General features: G+C 40.6%; 1 protein-coding gene across 4 annotated transcripts in view; it reads right to left on the reverse strand.

The window, feature by feature from the left end:
* LOC132817112 (electrogenic aspartate/glutamate antiporter SLC25A12, mitochondrial-like) overlaps window positions 1–19,642 on the reverse strand; it is a 130,043-nt gene that overhangs the window by 30,951 nt on the left and 79,450 nt on the right. For all 4 annotated transcript variants that reach the window (XM_060827289.1, XM_060827291.1, XM_060827290.1 and 1 more), the window contains 2 exons: window positions 19,010–19,062; window positions 1,576–1,656 (listed from right to left, as the gene is read on the reverse strand). In XM_060827289.1, coding sequence (XP_060683272.1) covers window positions 1,576–1,656; window positions 19,010–19,062 — 134 coding nt within the window. The remainder of the gene's footprint in view (window positions 1–1,575; window positions 1,657–19,009; window positions 19,063–19,642) is intronic.

Consider the following 19,642-nt stretch of genomic DNA (forward strand, 5'->3'; position numbering starts at 1 on the left):
TAGCTTGGGATCACTCAGGTGCAGTTCTGGGGTCAAAACAAGTTGGAGAAGGATAGACAGACAGAACCTCCAAGTTTAAGGCAGAGTTGTCATTAACTGTGCTGCTAAAAGACAACAGAAACTCAGATTTTGTGTAGCGAGTAATCAAGGAATACATCAGTTGAGCAACTCTGGGTAATAAAGGCTTGGGAAATCCTAGAGCTGTGAACAGCTCAAAAGGAGCATTATTATTTAGCTCAACAAAGAGGGTGAAAGATCCGTAAGGAGTATGTAACTGAACAAGATTGGAGCTATCGATGAAAGAATGGATCTCCTTTTGAATAAGTACTGGAATGCCAGAGTGTGGACCCAGGAAAGGAAGGTCATCAATCAGAATGAGAACAGTTGTTGAGGCAGTCCATGATGGAACAGTTTAAGAGGGAGTTTCACGGTCAAATTAATGGAGGTGAGGAACTGATGAAATTTAATGAGGTCTGCAATCGTAACATTAATGTCTGTGGGAAATTATTGCAAAATCTGTAGAATCTGTCAAAATTGCATTTGCGAATTGTTGTGAGCTGTGACATATTTGATCAAAAAGTACATTAGTTATGGGTTTTAGAATTAACTTTCACATGTATTATATATTGTATTTCTTGTACATTGCATATTTCTTGTTTATTCAGAACTATGGAATATTGCAGCTTTATTCTCTGGATCTCACCTTTTGTCTATTTTAAAAATAAATGTTAGTTGCCCCTAACCAAAATAATAACAATTTTGTGATCCTATTGGAATCATAACGTTAGGTAGCAGTCTGGTTTGGGATCATAAAACCATAGCTCCAATTTCTCACAAGTTTGCTCACAAGCTTAAAGGCATTTGGATGGGGATAGGAAGGGTTTAGAGAGATATGGGCCAAGTGCTGGCAAATAGGACTAGATTAGGTTAGGATATCTGGTCGACATGGGAAAGTTGGACCAAAGGATTGTTTCTGTGTTGTATATCTTTATGACTCTAATTATTTTGTCCTCACCTGCCATATCACAGAGCTATTGTTTTACTTCACTGAGGTATAAGCTGAAAATGTGTTGCTGGTTAAAGCACAGCAGGTCAGGCAGCATCCAAGGAACAGGAAATTCAACGTTTTGGGCAAAAGCCTGAATGAAGGGCTTTTGCCCGAAACGTCGAATTTCCTGTTCCTTGGATGCTGCCTGACCTGCTGCGCTTTAACCAGCAACACATTTTCAGCTCTGATCTCCAGCATCTGCAGACCTCACTTTTTATTCACTGAGGTATAAACTTAGAATGACAATGTCAAACTACTTTGGTATCCTTCCATCTTAGCCAGCTTTTACATGGCAATATATTGAGGGCTTTTTAAAAATACCTTTTAGCCTGGGTCATCACTATCTATTCGAGTTGTAACCCACTTTTAAAAAATGAACTAAAATAAGTAAGGTACAAGTTTGCCAACTGAGGCAAAGAATTTCACAACAAAATCCAAAGATTAGAACATTCAAAGTTTCATGATACATGAAGATTTTGATTTGATTTATAAATGTCATGTGTACTGAAAGTGTAAGCAATACTTACACAACCACCAGCGAGGATTTCTCCAATAATAGGAATTGAGCCATCTCTTCGAGTGAACTTGTCTCGTACAAAATCATTTACCTGTTAAAGAGAAAATGCACAAGACTTAAAATATTACTGATATCACATGCAAGACAATATATTTTTGGTTATATGCATTCCTTTTCCTTCGCAATTTTCTAAAATTATTATAGGTGGATAGATGTACAGGCAAGTTATTTGAGCAGACCATGCTGAAACCAGTTCACAGGAAGTGCCAAGAATAGCCAAAAATAAATCTCCCACAGACTTCCCTTGTTCCAAATAGTGAAGTATCTCATATCTACTTCTCCACCTCAGCCAAGGGAAAAAGCATTTATTATTTTTATTGACTAACAGCAACCATTAATTCAAAAGGCAGAGAACCTTATTTTTATATAATTTAAATCACAATCTGCAACTCTCAGGTTGTTCCCATTTCCCTATTTATTTTCACAGACTAATTGTATGAGTGCTCTCCTTTCCAAATTGCACAAAAATCTGAAAGCTGCAAAGATACAACTATTTAAATGAATTGAATTTATTAACCGTCTTTCATGTCTAAAAGGTAAAGTTGCCACAGTGACACTGGACCATCGGACTGCACTCTCATGAGAGAGCAACAACTGGCAATGGTTTAACCTGAGGGTCACCATGCCTCAAGCAAGGAAGAGCTTGAGAAGAGGAATCATTCATAGTAACCTTAACCAGTGTGGGAATTGAACCCATGCTGTTAGCAGCACTCTGCATTGCAAACAATATGTCCAGCCAACTGAGATTACCAACATGCCCCTTTTCATGATTATAGGATGTCTAAGAACACTTTGCAGTCAATGCTTAAACTGTAATTGCAATATTGTGTTATAAAGCTGAGGTTGATCCCCCTCTGAGAACCCAAAGAGGAGGGCCTCACCCTATAATCTGTGAAAAAGAGTGTGATAAGTGAAGTAACCTGCTCTTTAGCAAATTCTAGTGGTTAAATAAAATAAATTCCAGACACTCACTTTAAAATCCATAAGTAATGATTTATTTATCCACCTCTAACAGTGAACAAATGAACTATTAACAAACTGAATAAATCATTTCTAACGACGAACTATTCCTGAATAAAACCATATTCTAATGGTATGATGCTCCAATAAATACAAATCCCACTCTTATATAAAAGAAACAGAATTTAGCCTCTCGAAATTACAGCCAAGTTGTGTGTCTTCCCTGTCAATTCTTCTGTCAGGAATGTCTTCACCCTCATTGGTAGCATTGTTATTGAGATGGTGCTTTCTCAAAGACATTGATAAGGCTGTGAGAGCCAGCAATTCCCGTTTGAGAGCTCAGGGATGTTAGCTCTGGTGGATGGCAGCTTGCTCTCGGATCTTAATTCAACTGCCCCCTTCTTTTATACCCTTGATGACATATCAATATTTCGTATAATAAGATTGGTGCTCTGTTATCAAAATTATCAGATTTAAATTGAATAGGTTTTTGGCTTCTAAATGTCTGGTTCAAAGTGATTGGCTAAATTCAAAAGCCTGCTCTCTTGGTAAAAACTGCAGCTTGGGCTGCTAACTGTACGGCCTTTAGATACAAATGCTTTAGTTCAGGCTCTGTGTACTAGCAAACTTTCAAGCTGCTACTGACAGACATCCATTTTAAATATCTAAGCACATAAAAAGCATCATCTTTTAAAAGGGACCACATAATGCTTTCGATGTTTTACAATTTTACAAACATTAAATTCTAACTTCCTGCCTCCCTTGAAATGTGGCAAGTGTAGTAGTTAATTTGAGCAGGGCAAGCTCCCCCAAACAAGATTTGGAGATGCCGGTGTTTGACTGGGGTGTACAAAGTTAAAAATCACACAACACCAGGTTATAGTCCAACAGGTTTAACTAGAAGCACACTAGCTTTCGGAGTGACACTCCTTCATCAGGTGATAGTGGAGGTCTCAATGCTAACACAGAATTTATAGCAAAAATTTACAATGTGATGTAATTGAAATTATACATTGAAAAATTGATTGCCTGTAAAGCCTTTCATCTGTTAGGATACAGTGATAGTTTCACTTCTTTCTTGTGTAAACCACAAAACCCTTTTTTTAAAAAAGGTTGCATTCTCGGGTTAGCTGTTAACAATGGTGATAGCTAGACTATATATTGAAGGTGTTGGCCCCCTGTGCTCTCTGTCTATGCCATGATGTTTAGATTGATTCTAATCTAAAAAGTGAGATAACGGAGTTTTACACAAATTCATGCAGTTTTTGAGCTCAGAGTTCAATAAAGTCTCCCAAACAACAATGCAATAACGACCACCCATGGTACTGATCTTCAAAATAGGGCTGCGGGATTTTTAAGCCCACCGAACAGGGCAGACGAGGTTACAGTTTCACAGTCAATCTGAAAGATGGCACAACCAACAACTCAGTGCTCCCTCAGTAATGAACTGGAGTGTCAGCCTTGATTTGTATGCTCTGGGAATATGACTTTAATGCATATTTTTCTACTCAGAGATTGGTAGTTGTTTCAAACAATGCCTTGGCTGACCCCAGAAAATTTGGAAAGTCTTAGGACAAAGACATCAAAATTTAAGCGAGGGAGCAAAAATTTGCAAAAATGTCATGAACAGCTAGTTAAAGGCAGTTTTAATACTGAACCTATTTTTCTAATCAACTTGTTCAGAGATGTTATTAAACACCTCAGGAGGAGGTGGGACCTGAACCCAGGCCTCCTGATACAGGGGAAGGGATGTTGCCACTGTGTCACAGGAGGGTTCCTTAGAGATACTGTAGATTTGGTTTGATTTATTACAGTCACTTGTACCAGGTACAGTGAGTAGTATTGTCTTATGTGCTTTATGAGGAGTCCATACAAATGTATCAGAACAGAGTGAAGGCTACAATTTTGACACCACACAAGCAGACCTATGAAGCTTCAAAAACACCTTCCAAGACACACAGTTGAGATTTTGGAGGCCAGTAAAAAAAAAATGGTGCCATCTTTAATACCAGGTTCATTTTTATGCCATGACTTAGTTTTTCCAGGGAACAGACACAGAAGGTGGTATGGCTGGAATGTTAATGGAGAGTGATACAAGAAAGTGATCAGAGGTAGTCTGATCTGTGGATAGATATGATAGGCATTTGAAGATCATAAAATGTGGCAAGTTCAAAAGCAGGGACTGAATGTGAGGTAAGAATTTTGTTTATAAAGGTTGAGATTATGTGAGGATAGAAAGACACCCAATCTAATTCTCTCAAAGACAAACATTTGCCAAGTACAAACATAGGAGGAAGTAAAACTTATAACTCTCCTTGTTAACGTGGATTCCAAAAATCAGTTTATGTAGAATGCTAATCAAGTTTCAACTGCAGAGAGATTTCAATACATATGGAATCCAAGAGGTGAAAACAGATAGTTAACATTTTGATCCTTACAGACGATATGGTTGGGAAAAGATGGTTTTGCAGAAAATGCTTAATTCAAAGAAAGAAACAAGAGGTTCAAGAGGCCCAACTGTTCTTACTAATTATTCTGATATTCTTTGTCATCACATCAAAATTTCTAAATATAAGTCTGGTCTAGCAAAACAGCAAGAATGGGAGAAAATTTCTAACAATAATGATCAATAAAAGGTAGGTGTAGTAATTTAGCAGATCCAAACCCAATCGGCTAAAGTAAGATTTCAGTTAACTTAGAATTACATACAAGGTGGCAGCAGTGTAAAATATATCAACTTATCTTTTAAGACAAATCAACTCAATTTATAAAGTAAATTTTTTCATTCTTAAATAATCGGTCAAAGAATGGAATCTGCATGGATAAAAGCTCAATTCTTTGGTTGCTTTCATCAGAAAGAATAGTATGATCTTTTGATAGATTTAAAAGATTGCGCTGTTTACACCCAACTTTCCTAGATTAGTTCATCATGATACTCAGTTGCAGATTCAGATGGATCAAAAGATCAAGCGTTGGTATCAGAGAGAAGCTAAATGTAAGCAAACTTACAGGAATTAGGACAATTAAAATGTTGAAGTCATAACAGTGTGACACTGTTCTAAAAGCCTTTGGAGCAAATCACTGCATCTGAAACAATTATCAGCTGTTTCTATAGCAAAAGAAACAGAAGACTAAGAAAAACAAACAGGCAAAAGCAAGCCAAGGAAACATGAAATTGCCAAGTTGTATTTCTGTAAGGACCGCAGAAACATTGTAGTAAAGCAAAACTATAAGTATGGTTTACTTCACAGACTTTTAGACAGAAGGGTTGGAATACTTTCAGTACTTCCAAGCACGCAAGTAAATACATATGGGATAGACTGAAATCGGAAAGAATACAGAGGTTTTTCAATTAACAACATAAGTACAAAGTAATCTAGCAATGCTAGTTGATCAATGCCCTTGCTTTTAAGATGAAGTTCAAGTCTAAAGCTGTAGTTAACTGTCTAGAAATCAGTTCAGGAGTTGTACACTATTTCTTCTCTTAAAATAAAACCTCTTCAAAGTTTTCCTACATGTTTTTGCTGAAATATAACTGTTTCATTGAGTACTCTACAAATGAAGCAATCATAGGTATTGGCTGTTTTACTCGTTGCTCAGAATTAGACATTTTGCTACTGTCGGCAAATGTTGCATGGAGCAACTACCCCTGGTTGGGTTACTTAAGGTGCTCTAACTATAAAATATTTCACCAGGGTTGGGGGCGGATTGCTTTTTTTAAACATCTAACGCTTTCAAGAAGGAAGAAAATGAAGAGGTATACATTAATTCTCACTCACACTAGGGTAAGAATAATCAAACTCACAACTAGGTAGTGCCATGATAGCTCTCCACTACATTGTGGACGCTTACCAATGGGATAAGGCACAGAACAATGTAATGTTGATATGATTTACTTTTGGGTGAAAGAGCTGCAAGAGCAAGAAAAATGTAACATTAACTGTTTTGAATACTTCTAGGAATTTAAACGTTTTTTTGGTTAGTGTAGAATGGACAGGGGTCTGTCTTTGTCCATAGCAAACACAGATTTCGAAATGTTGAAAAACTAACAAAAAAAAATTTATTTCTCCATGGTAGAGTATCTTTTCTGCATTTATCAAGAAAAGAAAGCCAATTAGACATTTGATTCCAGTATCATCTTTCTGGAGTATGGCGGCTCTTAGCCCTACATTGTTGACATTGATTACTGAAGTCTGGGGCATCTGTAGAGGCAGGTTTGCCAAGAGGTTTTCAATTTTAAAAACAGGATCTTGGCATGCCTTTTACTTTCTTGTCAGGGTTAATGTCAGGAGGGTGGCCACGGTGTTAAAGTTCAGGACATACTTGCAGTAGAACATGGTCGTATCTAGAAAACACATCAACTCCCTTTGTTTTCAGGAGTCTGGGGTAGCAGTCTTGCTCTCCGCTTCATAATCTAGATAAATTACTTTGGCCACAGCAAAGTCACATTTTGTAAAGTTCAGTACAACATTAGTCTTTTCCATACCCTTGACCACTGCTTCCAAGTGGTTTAAATGGTCATACCAAGTGTCACTGTAAATGTGCAACTGTTGAATCCAGGTACTGCCTGACTGGTGAACTTAAAAGGTTGTGGAAGTATTTTTTGAGGTCAAAGAACATAACCTCACATTTTAAAGGCTACATGGAGACAAAGACAGCCCATGCAGAGACAAATTCTGCGATTTCTTTCGCTCTTGCGGTCAGGGGGCCTTGCTAACCTTTTTAAAGGTCAGCCAATCCTGTCTATACAATTCTTATGATGTCAGATTGGATAGGAGTTGACCCAGGTAAGTGCATTTACTTTTGGTAGTCGATATAGAGCTCAGTCAATCCATCCAGCTTTGGGACCAGTACAATGAGAACTCCAACTACTCTAGCTAAACGCATTTATATTATTTTCCAGCACATACTGGGTTTTCTGCCTGACGAGAGCCGGCCTGTCAAGAATCAACCAGGAGGGGTTTTGTTTTATCGCTGGGATGCGCTCAATCCCTAAATTGCAAACTGCTACCATGGTACACACTGTCTAGTGCTGACAGATTTCTTTAAATTTCATAGCAGAGTGGGCACATTATCCTGCTGTTTTTGGGTCAGGTAGGCTTTTAAGTTTCCAAGACCACAGTATAATCCCCTTAGTAGCAAAAGGTTCAACTAGAGACCCTACAGCTACCCCCTCCTCAGCTGACTCCTCCCAACTGTGTTCAAACGTTTGAATTTACCGACAAACATTCACAGACTGACTGCTTTCACAATAATCTCTCTAAGATGTTAATGTAGTATTGCAGGTGTCTTTTTCTCCAATCAGGAGTACTGATCAGGTAACTGACTTTGTTGATCCTTTTGGCCATCCAGTTCAGCTTAGAAAGAGAGTAAGTGGGGTGCGGAAGCAGCATAAGAACATGGCTTTTGGGTTGGTGCATCTGAGCTTGGCCGTGACTGTCCACCTTAGTGTTTGCTGACATTTCTAAAGACTCTTTGGCCACGACATAGGCACTGAAAAGAAACTGCGAGGTAGATATGTTGGGGACTCTTTCTTGGCCTCCAGAACTTTGCTTGTCAGTTGCTGCAGGGAACCCCATCATCATTAACTGTAAATTAACTTGAAAGAGACTGAAGCCTGTGGACTTGATTGTGGAGTCCCTGGCAGCAAAAAGTACAAAACTCAGTCACATAAATATTTGGTGCAGTGTGTCCTGATCACAGTTTTTAGGGTCTGTTAATATTGCTGAAGTTGGAGGGTCATACAACAAGGACTTCAGCTGAACTTTAAACTGTGCAACACCTCCTGAAACACTTGAGACATGATGTTAGCTCCCCAACCTAACTGAATCTCTCTTGGTGGGTTTGACCAAGTAAATAACTGGATTAGGCATGCTGTAACTTTGCTGAGAAGCATGACCTCGGTATCTGCTGGTTATCCATCATGGTGAGGAGGTACTGGTGGCCAATTTTGGTTCTGGACAGTGGCCCCACACCATCCATTGGTTGAAGGGTCCCCCAAAACCATACGTGGGTCTTAGACAGGGCATGTTTAGTGGTGGCCTAGTATTTCCCTTGAATCTGGCAAGAATTGAAGATTTTACAGTGTTCAGCCACATCAAGCCAGAGATAAGACCGGGGAGAAAAAAGTATCTGCTTATTCAGGCCATTAATTTTTGAGTATCCACACACCCAGACAGTGGAAAAGTATGAGTGCATTTTAACATCTCCTGACAATATTCTGGGAGCCATATAACCTGGTAGACATTTCAGCTATCCAATTGTTCTGTTTTGTTTAAGTCAGTTTACTTTAGCTTGTTTCTTATACTTAAACATTTGCCAAACTTTGCACCATTTTAGCTAATTTTACTTAATCCAATCTGGATACAAGGACCCAATGTCAATTATGGAAACATTATAAATATTAAAACAAATCTCTCACTACTTACATAAATTTTGATTTTTTAAAAAAATCTTACACCTTTTGAAAATGGGGTTGCAATTTAGTGTTGTAAATTTAAAGCATAAAGCATGGTTTATTTCACACATTCTTAGACATTGGCACAGATATGTACATAAGCACAAAAACAATTCTTATGATGCATAACTTGCTGGCATCAATTAATGGTCCTTTCCTTTCTCCAGATATGCAATTGGCATAAAGGTTTGTCAGAATCCAAGTGCAAGAAGTGAAATAAAAAGCAACAACAAAAAAGGATCAACAAAAGGCAAAAGTTTGCACCACATTTTATTTCTGTACCCTTTCCAACATCTTGAGGAAACTTATTGCCAAGCAACCCTGAATACCCATTGTTAACAATATTAGAAACATATAATAGTAAAAAGGTAAAGTTTCCACAATCTTTCCCAGACCATTAGGCTCCTCTCTCATTACAAAGAGATCTTTGGTGGTGGTTTAACTGGGAGGTCACCACACCTCAGGCAAGGAGAGAGGTTGAGAAGGAAGTCCTTCATGGTGACCTCAGTCAATGAGAGAGCTGAACCCACCCATTGAAAATCAGCCATCCAGCAATAGTGCTAACTGATCCATGGCATAGAATAATATGACTCAGAAGGAGGCCATTCAGCATACTGAATCCGCACTAGGTATTAAAAAATGCCATTTTTCACATTTGGCTGCTGCCAATGAGAAAACCAAGACTTCTAAGTAATGCATGGATTTCAGAAATCTAAGCATTAGTACAATGAAGTATGTTTCACTTTTGATTTAAAGCAATAGATAACATGAAGGAAAACTAATTTTACATTTAACTTCAACCTTAAAATATAATTTGAATTAATTTTGGGTGAAGTTTTCAGATGCTTCCCCATCATGCTGAGGATGGATTACTGATTAAAAGCCAATTACAGGCATCTGGTGTCCTAACGACCCAGTAGACTTGAAAACCTCTGGCATCTACTCAAAAACATACACATTTGCAAAGTAAAGTCACAGAGTCACAGATGTACAGCATGGAAACAGACCCTTTGGTCCAACCCATCCATGCCGACCAGATATCCCAACCCAATCTAGTCCCACCTGACAGCATCCGGCCCATATCCCTCCAAACCCTTCCTTTCATATTTCCAGCCAAATGCCTCTTAAATGTTGCAATTGTACCAGCCTCCACCACTTCCTCTGGCAGCTCATTCCATACACGTACCACCCTCTGCATGAAAAAGTTGCCCCTTTTATATCTTCCCCTCTCACCCGAAACCTATTCCCTTTAGTTCTGGACTCCACGACCCTAGGGAAAAGATTTTGTCTATTTATCCTATCCATGCCCCTCATAATTTTGTAAACCTCTACAAGGTCACCCCTCAGCCTCCGACGCTCAAGGGAAAACAGCCCCAGCCTGTTCAGCCTCTCCTTATAGCTCAAATCCTCCAACACTGGCAACATCCTTGTAAATCTTTTCTGAACCCTTTCAAGTTTCACAACATCTTTCCGATAGGAAGGAGACCAGAACTGCATGCAATATTCCAACAGTGGCCTAACCAATGTCCTGTACAACCGCAACATGACCTCCCAACTCCTGTACTCAATACTCTGACCAATAAAGGAAAGCATACCAAACACCTTCTTCACTACCCTATCTACCTGCAACTCCACTTTCAAGGAGTTATGAACCTGCACTCCAAGGTCTCTTTGTTCAGTAACACTCCATAGGACCTTACCATTAAGTGTATAAGTCCTGCTAAGGTTTGCTTTCCCAAAATGCAGCACCTCGCATTTACCTGAATTAAAATCCATCTGCCACTTCTCAGCCCATTGGCCCATCTGGCCCAGATCCTGTTGTAATCTGAGATAGCCCTCTTCGCTGTCCACTACACATCCAATTTTGGTGTCATTTGCAAGCTTACTAACTGTACCTCTTATGCTCGCACCCAAATCATTTACATAAATGACAAAAAGTAGAGGACCCAGCACCAATCCTTGTGGCACTCCACTGGTCACAGGCCTCCAGTCTGAAAAACAACCCCCCACTACCACCCTCTGTCTTCTACCTTTGATCCAGTTCTGTATCTAAATGGCTAGTTCTCCCTGTAATTCATGAGATCTAACCTTGCTAATCAGTCTCCCATGGGGAACCTTGTCAAACACCTTACTGAAGTCCATTTGATCACATCTACCGCACTGCCCTCATCAATCCTCTTTGTTACTTCCTCAAAAAACTCAATCAAGTTTATGAAACATGATTTCCCATGCACAAAGCCATGTCGACTATCCCTAATCAGTCCTTGCCTTTCGAAATACATTTACATCCAGTCCCTCAGGATTACCTCCAACAACTTGCCCAGTAACAACGTCAGGCCCACTGGTCTATAGTTCCCTGGCTTGTCCTTGCCACCCTACTTAATCAGTGGCACAATGTGAGCCAACCTCCAGTCTTCCGGCACCTCACCTGTGACTATCGATGATACAAATATCTTAGCAAGAGGCCCAGCAATCACTTCTCACAGAGTTCTAGGGTACACCTGATCAGGTCCTGGGGATTTATCCACCTTTACCCGTTTCAAGACATCCAGCACTTCCTCCTCTGTAAAATGGACATTTCGCAAGATGTCACCATCTATTTCCCCACAGTCTATATCCTTTTCCACAGTAAATACTGATGCAAAATACTCATTTAGTATCTCCTCCATTTTCTGCGGCTCCACACACAGGCCACCTTGCTGATCTTTGAGGGGCCCTATTCTCTCGGAGAAGGTGAGGACTGCAGATGCTGGAGATCAGAGCTGAAAATGTGTTGCTGGAAAAGTGCAGCAGATCAGGCAGCATACAAGGAGCAGGAGAATCGACGTTTCGGGCATGAGACCTAATTCAGGAAAGAGGAAAGTGTGCCATGCAGGCTAACAAAAAACGTAGGGAGGAGGAATGTTGGAAATGCGATAGGTGGAGTGAGGGTGATACGGTGAGGGTGATACGGTGAGGGTGATACGGTGAGGGTGATACGGTGAGGGTGATAGGCTGGAGTGGGGTTGGGGGCAGAGAGGTCAGGAAGAAGATTGCAGGTTAGGAAGATGGTGCTGAGTTTGAGGGTTGGGACTAAGACAAGGTGGGGGAAAGGGAAATGAGGAAACTGGAGAAATCTGATTCATCCCTTGTGGTTGGAGGGTTCCAAGGCGGAAGATGAGGCGCTCTTCCTCCAGCCGTCATGTTGCTATGGCTTGACGATGGAGGAGTCCAAGGACCTTGGTGGAGTGGGAGGGGGAGTTGAAGTGTTGAGCCACGGGGTAGTTAGGTTGGCTGGCCCGGGTGTCCCAGAGGTGTTCTCTGAAACATTCCGCAAATAGGCGGCCTGTCTCCCCAATATAGAGGAGGCCACGTCGGGTGCAGCGGATGCAGTAAATGGTGTGTGTGGAGGGACAGGTGAATTTGTGGTGGATATGGAAGGATCCCTTGGGGCCTTGGAGCAAAGTAAGGGGGGGGGGAAGGGGAGTGTGGGCGCAAGTTTTGCATTTCTTGCGGTTGCAGGGGAAGGTGCCGGGAATGGAGGTTGGGTTGGTGTGGGGTTGTGGACCTGACGGGGGAGTCACGGAGGGAGTGGTCTTTTCGGAATGCTGATAGGTGAGGGGAGGGAAATATATCCCTGGTGGTGGGGTCTGTTTGAAGGTGCCGGAAATGACGACGGATGATACGATGTATATGGAGGTTGGTGGGGTAGTAGGTGAGGACCAATGGTGTTCTGCCCTGGTGGCGATTGGAAGGCGGGGCTCAAGGGTGGAGGTGCGGGAAGTGGAGGAGATACGGTGGAGAGCATCGTCGTACATGTCGGGGGGAGGGGGGGGGAAATTGCGGTCTTTGAAGGAGGAGGCCATCTGGATTGTTCGGTATCTTTGAAGGAAGCGGCCATCTGCTCCCAGGAGGACCAGTTCCAAGACCACTCCCTCCGTGACTCCCCCGTCAGGTCCACACCCCCCACCAACCCAATCTCCACTCCCAGCAGCTTCCCCTGCAACCGCAAGAAATGCAAAACTTGCGCCCACACCTCCCCACCTTACTTCCCTCCAAGGCCCCAAGGGAACCTTCCATATCCACCACAAATTCACCTGTCCCTCCACACACACCATTTACTGCATCCGCTGCACCCGACGTGGCCTCCTCTATATTGGGGAGACAGGCCGCCTATTTGCAGAACGTTTTAGAGAACACCTCTGGGACACCCGGACCAACCAACCCAACCATCCCACGGCTCAACCCTTCAACTCCCCCTCCCACTCCACCAAGGACATGCAGGTCCTTGGACTCCTCCATCACCAGACCATAGCAACACAACGGCTGGAGGAAGAGCGCCTCATCTTCCGCCTAGGAACCCTCCAACCACAAGGGATGAACTCAGATTTCTCCAGTTTCCTCATTTCCCCTCCCCCCAACTTGTCTCAGTCCCAACCCTCGAACTCAGCACCACCTTCCTAACCTGCAACCTTCTTCCTGACCTCTCCGCGCTCACCCCTACTCCTGCCTATCACCCTCACCTTAACCTCCTTCCACCTATCGCATTTCCAACGCCCCTCCTGACCTTTTATCTTAGCCTGCTTGGCACACATTTCTCATTCCTGAAGAAGGGCTCATGCCCGAAACGTCGATTCTCCTGCTCCTTGGATGCTGCCTGACCTGCTGCGCTTTTCCAGCAACATATTTTCAGGGCTTTATTCTCTCCCTAGTTACCCTTTTGCCCTTAATGTATTTGTAAAAACTCTTTGGATTCTCCTTAATTCTATTTGTCAAAGCTATCTCATGTCCCCGTTTTGTCCTCTTGATTTCCCTCTTAAGTATACTCCTACTTCCTTTATACTCTAAGTAGTCACTCGATCTATCCTGTCTATACCTTACATATGCTTCCTTCTTTTTCTTAATCAAACCCTCAATTTCTTTAGTCATCCAGCATTCCCTATACCTACCAGACTTGCCTTTCACCTTGAGAGGAATATACTTTCTCTGGATTCTCGTTACCTCATTCCTGAAAGCTTCCCATTTTTCCAGCCGTCCCTTTACCTGCGAAAATCTGCCCCTAATCAGCTTTCGAAAGTTCTTGTGTAATACCGTCAAAATTGGCCTTACTCCAATTTAGAACTTCAATTTTTAGATCTGGTCTATCCTTTTCCATTATTTTAAGTCTAATAGAATTATGGTCACTGGCCCCAAAATGCTCTCCCACTGACACCTTAGTTACCTCACTCCCTTATTTCCCAAGAGTAGGTCAAGTTTTGCACCTTCTCTCATAGGTACATCCACATACTGAAACAGAACTTAACAAATTGCTCTCCATGTAAACCCTTAACACTATGGCAATCCCAGTCTATGTTTGGAAAGTTAAAATCCCCTACCATAACCTCCCTATTATTCTTACAGATAGCTGAGATCTCCTTACAAGGTTGTTTCTCAATTTCCCTCTGGGAAATTACGAGGTCTGTAATACAATCCCAATAAGGTGAACATCCCTTTCTTATTTCTCAGTTCCACCCAAATAACTTCCCTGGATGTATTCACAGGAATATCCTCCCTCAGCACAGCTGTAATGCTATCCCTTATCAAAAATGCCACTTCCCCTCCCCCTCGCTTCCCTTTCTATCCTTCCTATAGAATTTGCATCCTGGAACATTAAGCTGCCAGTCCTGCCCAACCCTGAGCCATGTTTCTGTAAACTTGATCCTGGCCCCAGGGATGACTCAGAGAGGGTGCAGTATGTTCTCACAGGGGAGAGGAGCCAGCAAGAGGTCATTGTCCACATTGGAACCAATGACATAGGCAGGGAAAAGGTTGAGATTCTGAAGGGAGATTACAGAAATTTAAAAAGGAGGTCCTCGAGAGTAATAATATCTGGATTACTCCCAATGCTACAAGCTAGTGAGGGCAGGAATAGGAGGATAGAGCAGATGAATGCATGGCTGAGGAGCTGGTGTATGGGAGAAGGATTCACATTTCTGGATCATTGGAATCTCTTTTGGGGTAGAAGCGGCCTGTACAAGAAAGAGAGATTGCACCTACATTGGAAGGGGACTAATATACTGGTAGAGAAATTTATTAGAGATGCTCGGGAGGATTTAAACTAGTAAGGTTTGGGGGGGGGGGGCGGAGCGCGGAGGTAGGACCCAGAGAGATAGTGAGGAAAGACATCAATCTGAGACTAGTACAGTTGAGAACAGAAGAAAGTCAAACAGTCAGGGCAGGCAGGGACACGGTAGGACTAATAAATTAAACTGCGTTTATTTCATTGCAAGGGGCCTAACAGGGAAGGCAGATGAACTCAGGGCATGGTTAGGAACATGAGACTGGGATATCATAACAATTACAGAAGTTCAATTTTACAACGCAAAGAAAATTTAGACTTTTATTCTTTGAAATGCAATATTTCAAACAAAATCTTTCAGCAGAACTAGGAAATAATAAGAAAAATTGCACACAGATAAAACTTGGCTTCAAATTCAAATTAAGAAAATGGCAACAATGTCCGAATCTTATGCTATTTAGAGTCCAAATATCTGAAAACAATAAATATCTTCAAGTTAATACTGCAATCCTCAATGGCAGTGTTTCAGAGAAGGCATTCGACTTCTACCCAGAGGGCAACATTCATTTGGTCAACAGCCATTTCAGATCAGTGGTAAGGTAAAATATTATTTAGTCGGTTAATTAGTCAACCTTACAATTGAGCTGAAAATGTGTTACTGGAAAAGCGCAGCAGGTCAGGCAGCAACCAAGGAACAGGAAATTCGATGTTCCGGGCATTCCTGTTCCTTGGATGCTGCCTGACCTGCTGCGCTTTTCCAGCAACACATTTTCAGCTCTGATCTCCAGCATCTGCAGACCTCACTTTCTCCTCGAAGATTTTAACCTTACAACTGAGACAATTTGAAAATAAATGCGGTTCATATGTAACATCACGATGTTAAAGGATTATAATTTTCAAGGCCGGTATCAGCTTAGAATATGTGACAGGTTTCATAACCGTGAGTAATCTGAGGAAATAGAAAAAGTGACCATGGGAACCACCAATCCTAAAATAATAACAAACTGCTTAGCATCTTTACTAATTTGTTATATCATTAAAAAAGTTAGTTACGCTTTTATGTAAATACCTTTGTCTCAGACTAAAACCAAGTTTTGCATTTCAATATACAATAAAATTAACAGTTCTAAACGTGTGCCATAAAACATGCCTACATTTGAAAGACAAGGCACAGTTTAACTGTTAGAGTGCAGACTTTGTCAAAATCTGACAAGTGATCCGGGGCTTCAAACTCAAACAGATTTGTCCAGCATTCAAAAACAAACCTCCATGTGAGTCTCAGATTAAGACTACATTGCCCTTAATGTCAAATAAGATAGTTGATTTAATAACCTGAATGTTCGTTACTGTCATATACAATCTAGATCACAGTAGAAAAACTTTTCTTTTATTGTATAAGATGTTAGTCTGGTGGCTTTTGAGTTTTAAATGCATTAAGTCTCAAGAAAATACTGGAACTTGGAAGCAACCCCACAACCATCAGACCTGGAACATATACAAGAACTTGCATTTATATATAATGGCTTAATGCAATAAAACAACTGAAAAGTTCTTCTCATGTGTATTATAAGACAAAGTACAAAACTGAGCCACAAAGATCATAGGACAAATGACCAATGTCTTGATCATACTGTGAACAACATTTGGTTGAAGCTAGGACAGGGCTGCTGGTTTTTGAGCAGTTCAAATTTACAGCAGGTAGAATTTAAGTAGGTGACCAGGAGTAGATTAAAACAGTCCGCTGTAGAGGGAATAATGGTATGGATGAGGGCTTCAGCAAGGTGGCTGAAGAGACATACCCAGGTGATGTTATGGAGTTGGAAACAGGCCGTCTTTGTAATGTAATGCAATTGGAAGCTCATCCAGGGTGAAGTATGATGTCAAGGTTGCCAACAATCCCAGCCCCACAATCTGGAATATCCAAACTCCTGTAATTCTGTTCTTGTGAACATTTCAGATTTTGAATCACTGATAGCTGTGACTTTGTTTGCCTTGGCGCTAAGCTCTGGAATCTCACTGCTAGGCCAATTCACATCATTCTACTTTCCTTAGGACTTTGGAGAGGACAGCAGGTTGGAGAGAGTGTGGGCAGTTTGCAGCAACAGTGATCAAGGAGATCCATTACAAATTTAACTAACATGGAAGCCAGGAACTAAGTATGGCAGCAATTCAGTAGAAATTCAGCTGCTGACCTAAGAGGGGATGAAGGGAGACAAGATAAAAAGATAAAACTGAAAAAAAAACTGGATGCTGTAAATCAGAAACAAAAACAGAAATTACTGGAGAAACACAGCAGGTCTGGCAACACCTGTGGACAGAAATCAGAGTTAATGTTTTGGGTCAAGTGACATTTCTCCTGAAACATTAACTGATTTCTCTTCATAGATCCTTCCAGACCTGCTGAGATTTTCCAGCAATTTCTGTCTTTGTAGGAGAAAAAGATATCAGCTCAAGGTTAGTGCAGAAGGTACGCAAAAAGAGCATTTGATCCAATAGGTGAGTGAATCATTGGATAGTCTTAAACTTACTAGCAGATTATTGTATTTACTCTTGGAGATGTAAGACAAGAAGGCCAAAGAGAGGGATTCAAAACAAAGATTTCCAACAGAGAAAAACAGGGGATATCTTTGCAGGTTTCCCACAAGGGCAGGACCTAATTATATTTTATGTAGTCTAGCCTGATCAGCTAGTGAATGGCTAATCCAATTCCATGCCACATCCTTTCAAACCTCCAGCTCTTGTACTTAAGGAAATGAAATGGAAGCTGCACTGGAGGGAATGAACGTGGTGAGAGTAACAATTTAAGTACAGTCAAGGATATCAAAGGTGGAGGTGAATATATGTTAAGCAGAATGGTAGCTAGAGAAATGCTGTGGCAAACAGAGGACCAAAACATAGACAGAAATTTAGAAAGATTTGAAGGTAGCTTTGTTGAGGAGTTGCTGGTCTCTGGACAATACAAAAAAAATCAGGGTATCGAGAGAAAACTATTTCTCAAGTTGTTTAAAAGCTAGTAATGGCAAACACAATGCTCTGTTTTCACTTCAGTGGGTGCATTGGTGGTTGAGCTTATTAGCAGTCAAAGACGTGGAAAAATTGCCAGAATTCAATTGATTGTACATCATAAAACAATGGCTGGATGAGGAAACCACCATAACCAAAAGCTATGCTATTGTTGCAGCTGTAATTAAGTACAAGCAGGACAGAGGCTCAAGAACCTGAAGGGATGGATTAGGTGATGCAAAAGAGGTAGGAAAGGGAAGGAGAACAGAAAGAAAATTGGAATCGATGTGACTAAGACATAGGAAATAGAACAAAAAGTCAGCAAATGTAAATATTACAGATAAATATCAGAAACCAATTGAGTAAATTAAGCTTTAATATGTTTAGGAGAAGAAGCCTACCTCAACAGGAGATCAAGCATTGCAAACTTGTGACACCTGACAAGTTAAGAAATGCTACAAAAATTCAAGTTGCTGATCAATTCCTTGTGTTTAATTTAAATAACAGATGTGTCACATGCAAGAGGGAATAGTAGTTGTTTAGATTGGGAATATTAACTCGGATACATTAGTTCACTGGGCTTGCATACATACAATTCTGTTCATTGGGCTCTCTTACATAGTACACTTGAGCATCTATTTTTAAAAAATAATCTAAAAAAGAACCAGTACCATATTGTATAGCACAAATTGTAGATTAATCAGTTAAAATTTTGCTTTTTAGGACTCACCAAGTAGAATGTTATTAATAGTAAATTGCTTATAATCAAGTACAAGGCATGTCTGTATATACCTTCTACACGGAACAATTCTGTTAAATAGACTGCAAAACCCAGAGAATCTAAAAACAAAAGACTTTAGAGTATTTATTGTTCATATTCATACAGTAAGTAAACTAACAAGAATAAAGAATAAAATGAATACTTACAGTGAGTTTAATGGCCTTTTCTGGAGCAACACCCAATAACTGTGGTAAGAGACCTAAGTGTTTAAAAGGATAGTGCAAACCATTAGCAGTAATGAAACATAAATATGAATTTGTCACTGGAATTTTAACACAAAAATGTTACAATCGAATCAAATGATTTATGAAGATACTTTATCGATTTTCTAACAAAATTCAGTAAACTGATTTCACGATTAACAGAGACTAATTTACAAAAATAGTGCAGCTGTGGGATCATAAACCCACTGCTATATAGTTGTGCAATTACTACGTCAAAAATTCTTGCACACTCTTCCTTGTTTTTTGATAAGCTTTATGTGAATAATGGGATTGTTACTCAAAATCTGATCCAAGATGCAGAGGGATAAAGGGGATAAAGCATGTTGCTTCACCAGACTGCTACCAGACACCAGTGCCAAAGCTAATTAAGAAACTGAGAAATGAGATTCCATACCAATGAGAAAGATTCCTGGTTTATTCCATCATCTGTAGAAAACTAGTGAATCTTAGCCGAGACAAGTTCTGTGACTACTTCAACACTCCAGCATAATAAAGAGGAACTTGGTTAGGAAAGTAAAGGAGCATGCAATAAGGGCAATGTAATAATCTTCATAA

Source organism: Hemiscyllium ocellatum, chromosome 7 (genome assembly GCF_020745735.1).
Source record: "Hemiscyllium ocellatum isolate sHemOce1 chromosome 7, sHemOce1.pat.X.cur, whole genome shotgun sequence".
In the NCBI taxonomy this organism is placed as follows: Eukaryota; Metazoa; Chordata; class Chondrichthyes; order Orectolobiformes; family Hemiscylliidae; genus Hemiscyllium; species Hemiscyllium ocellatum.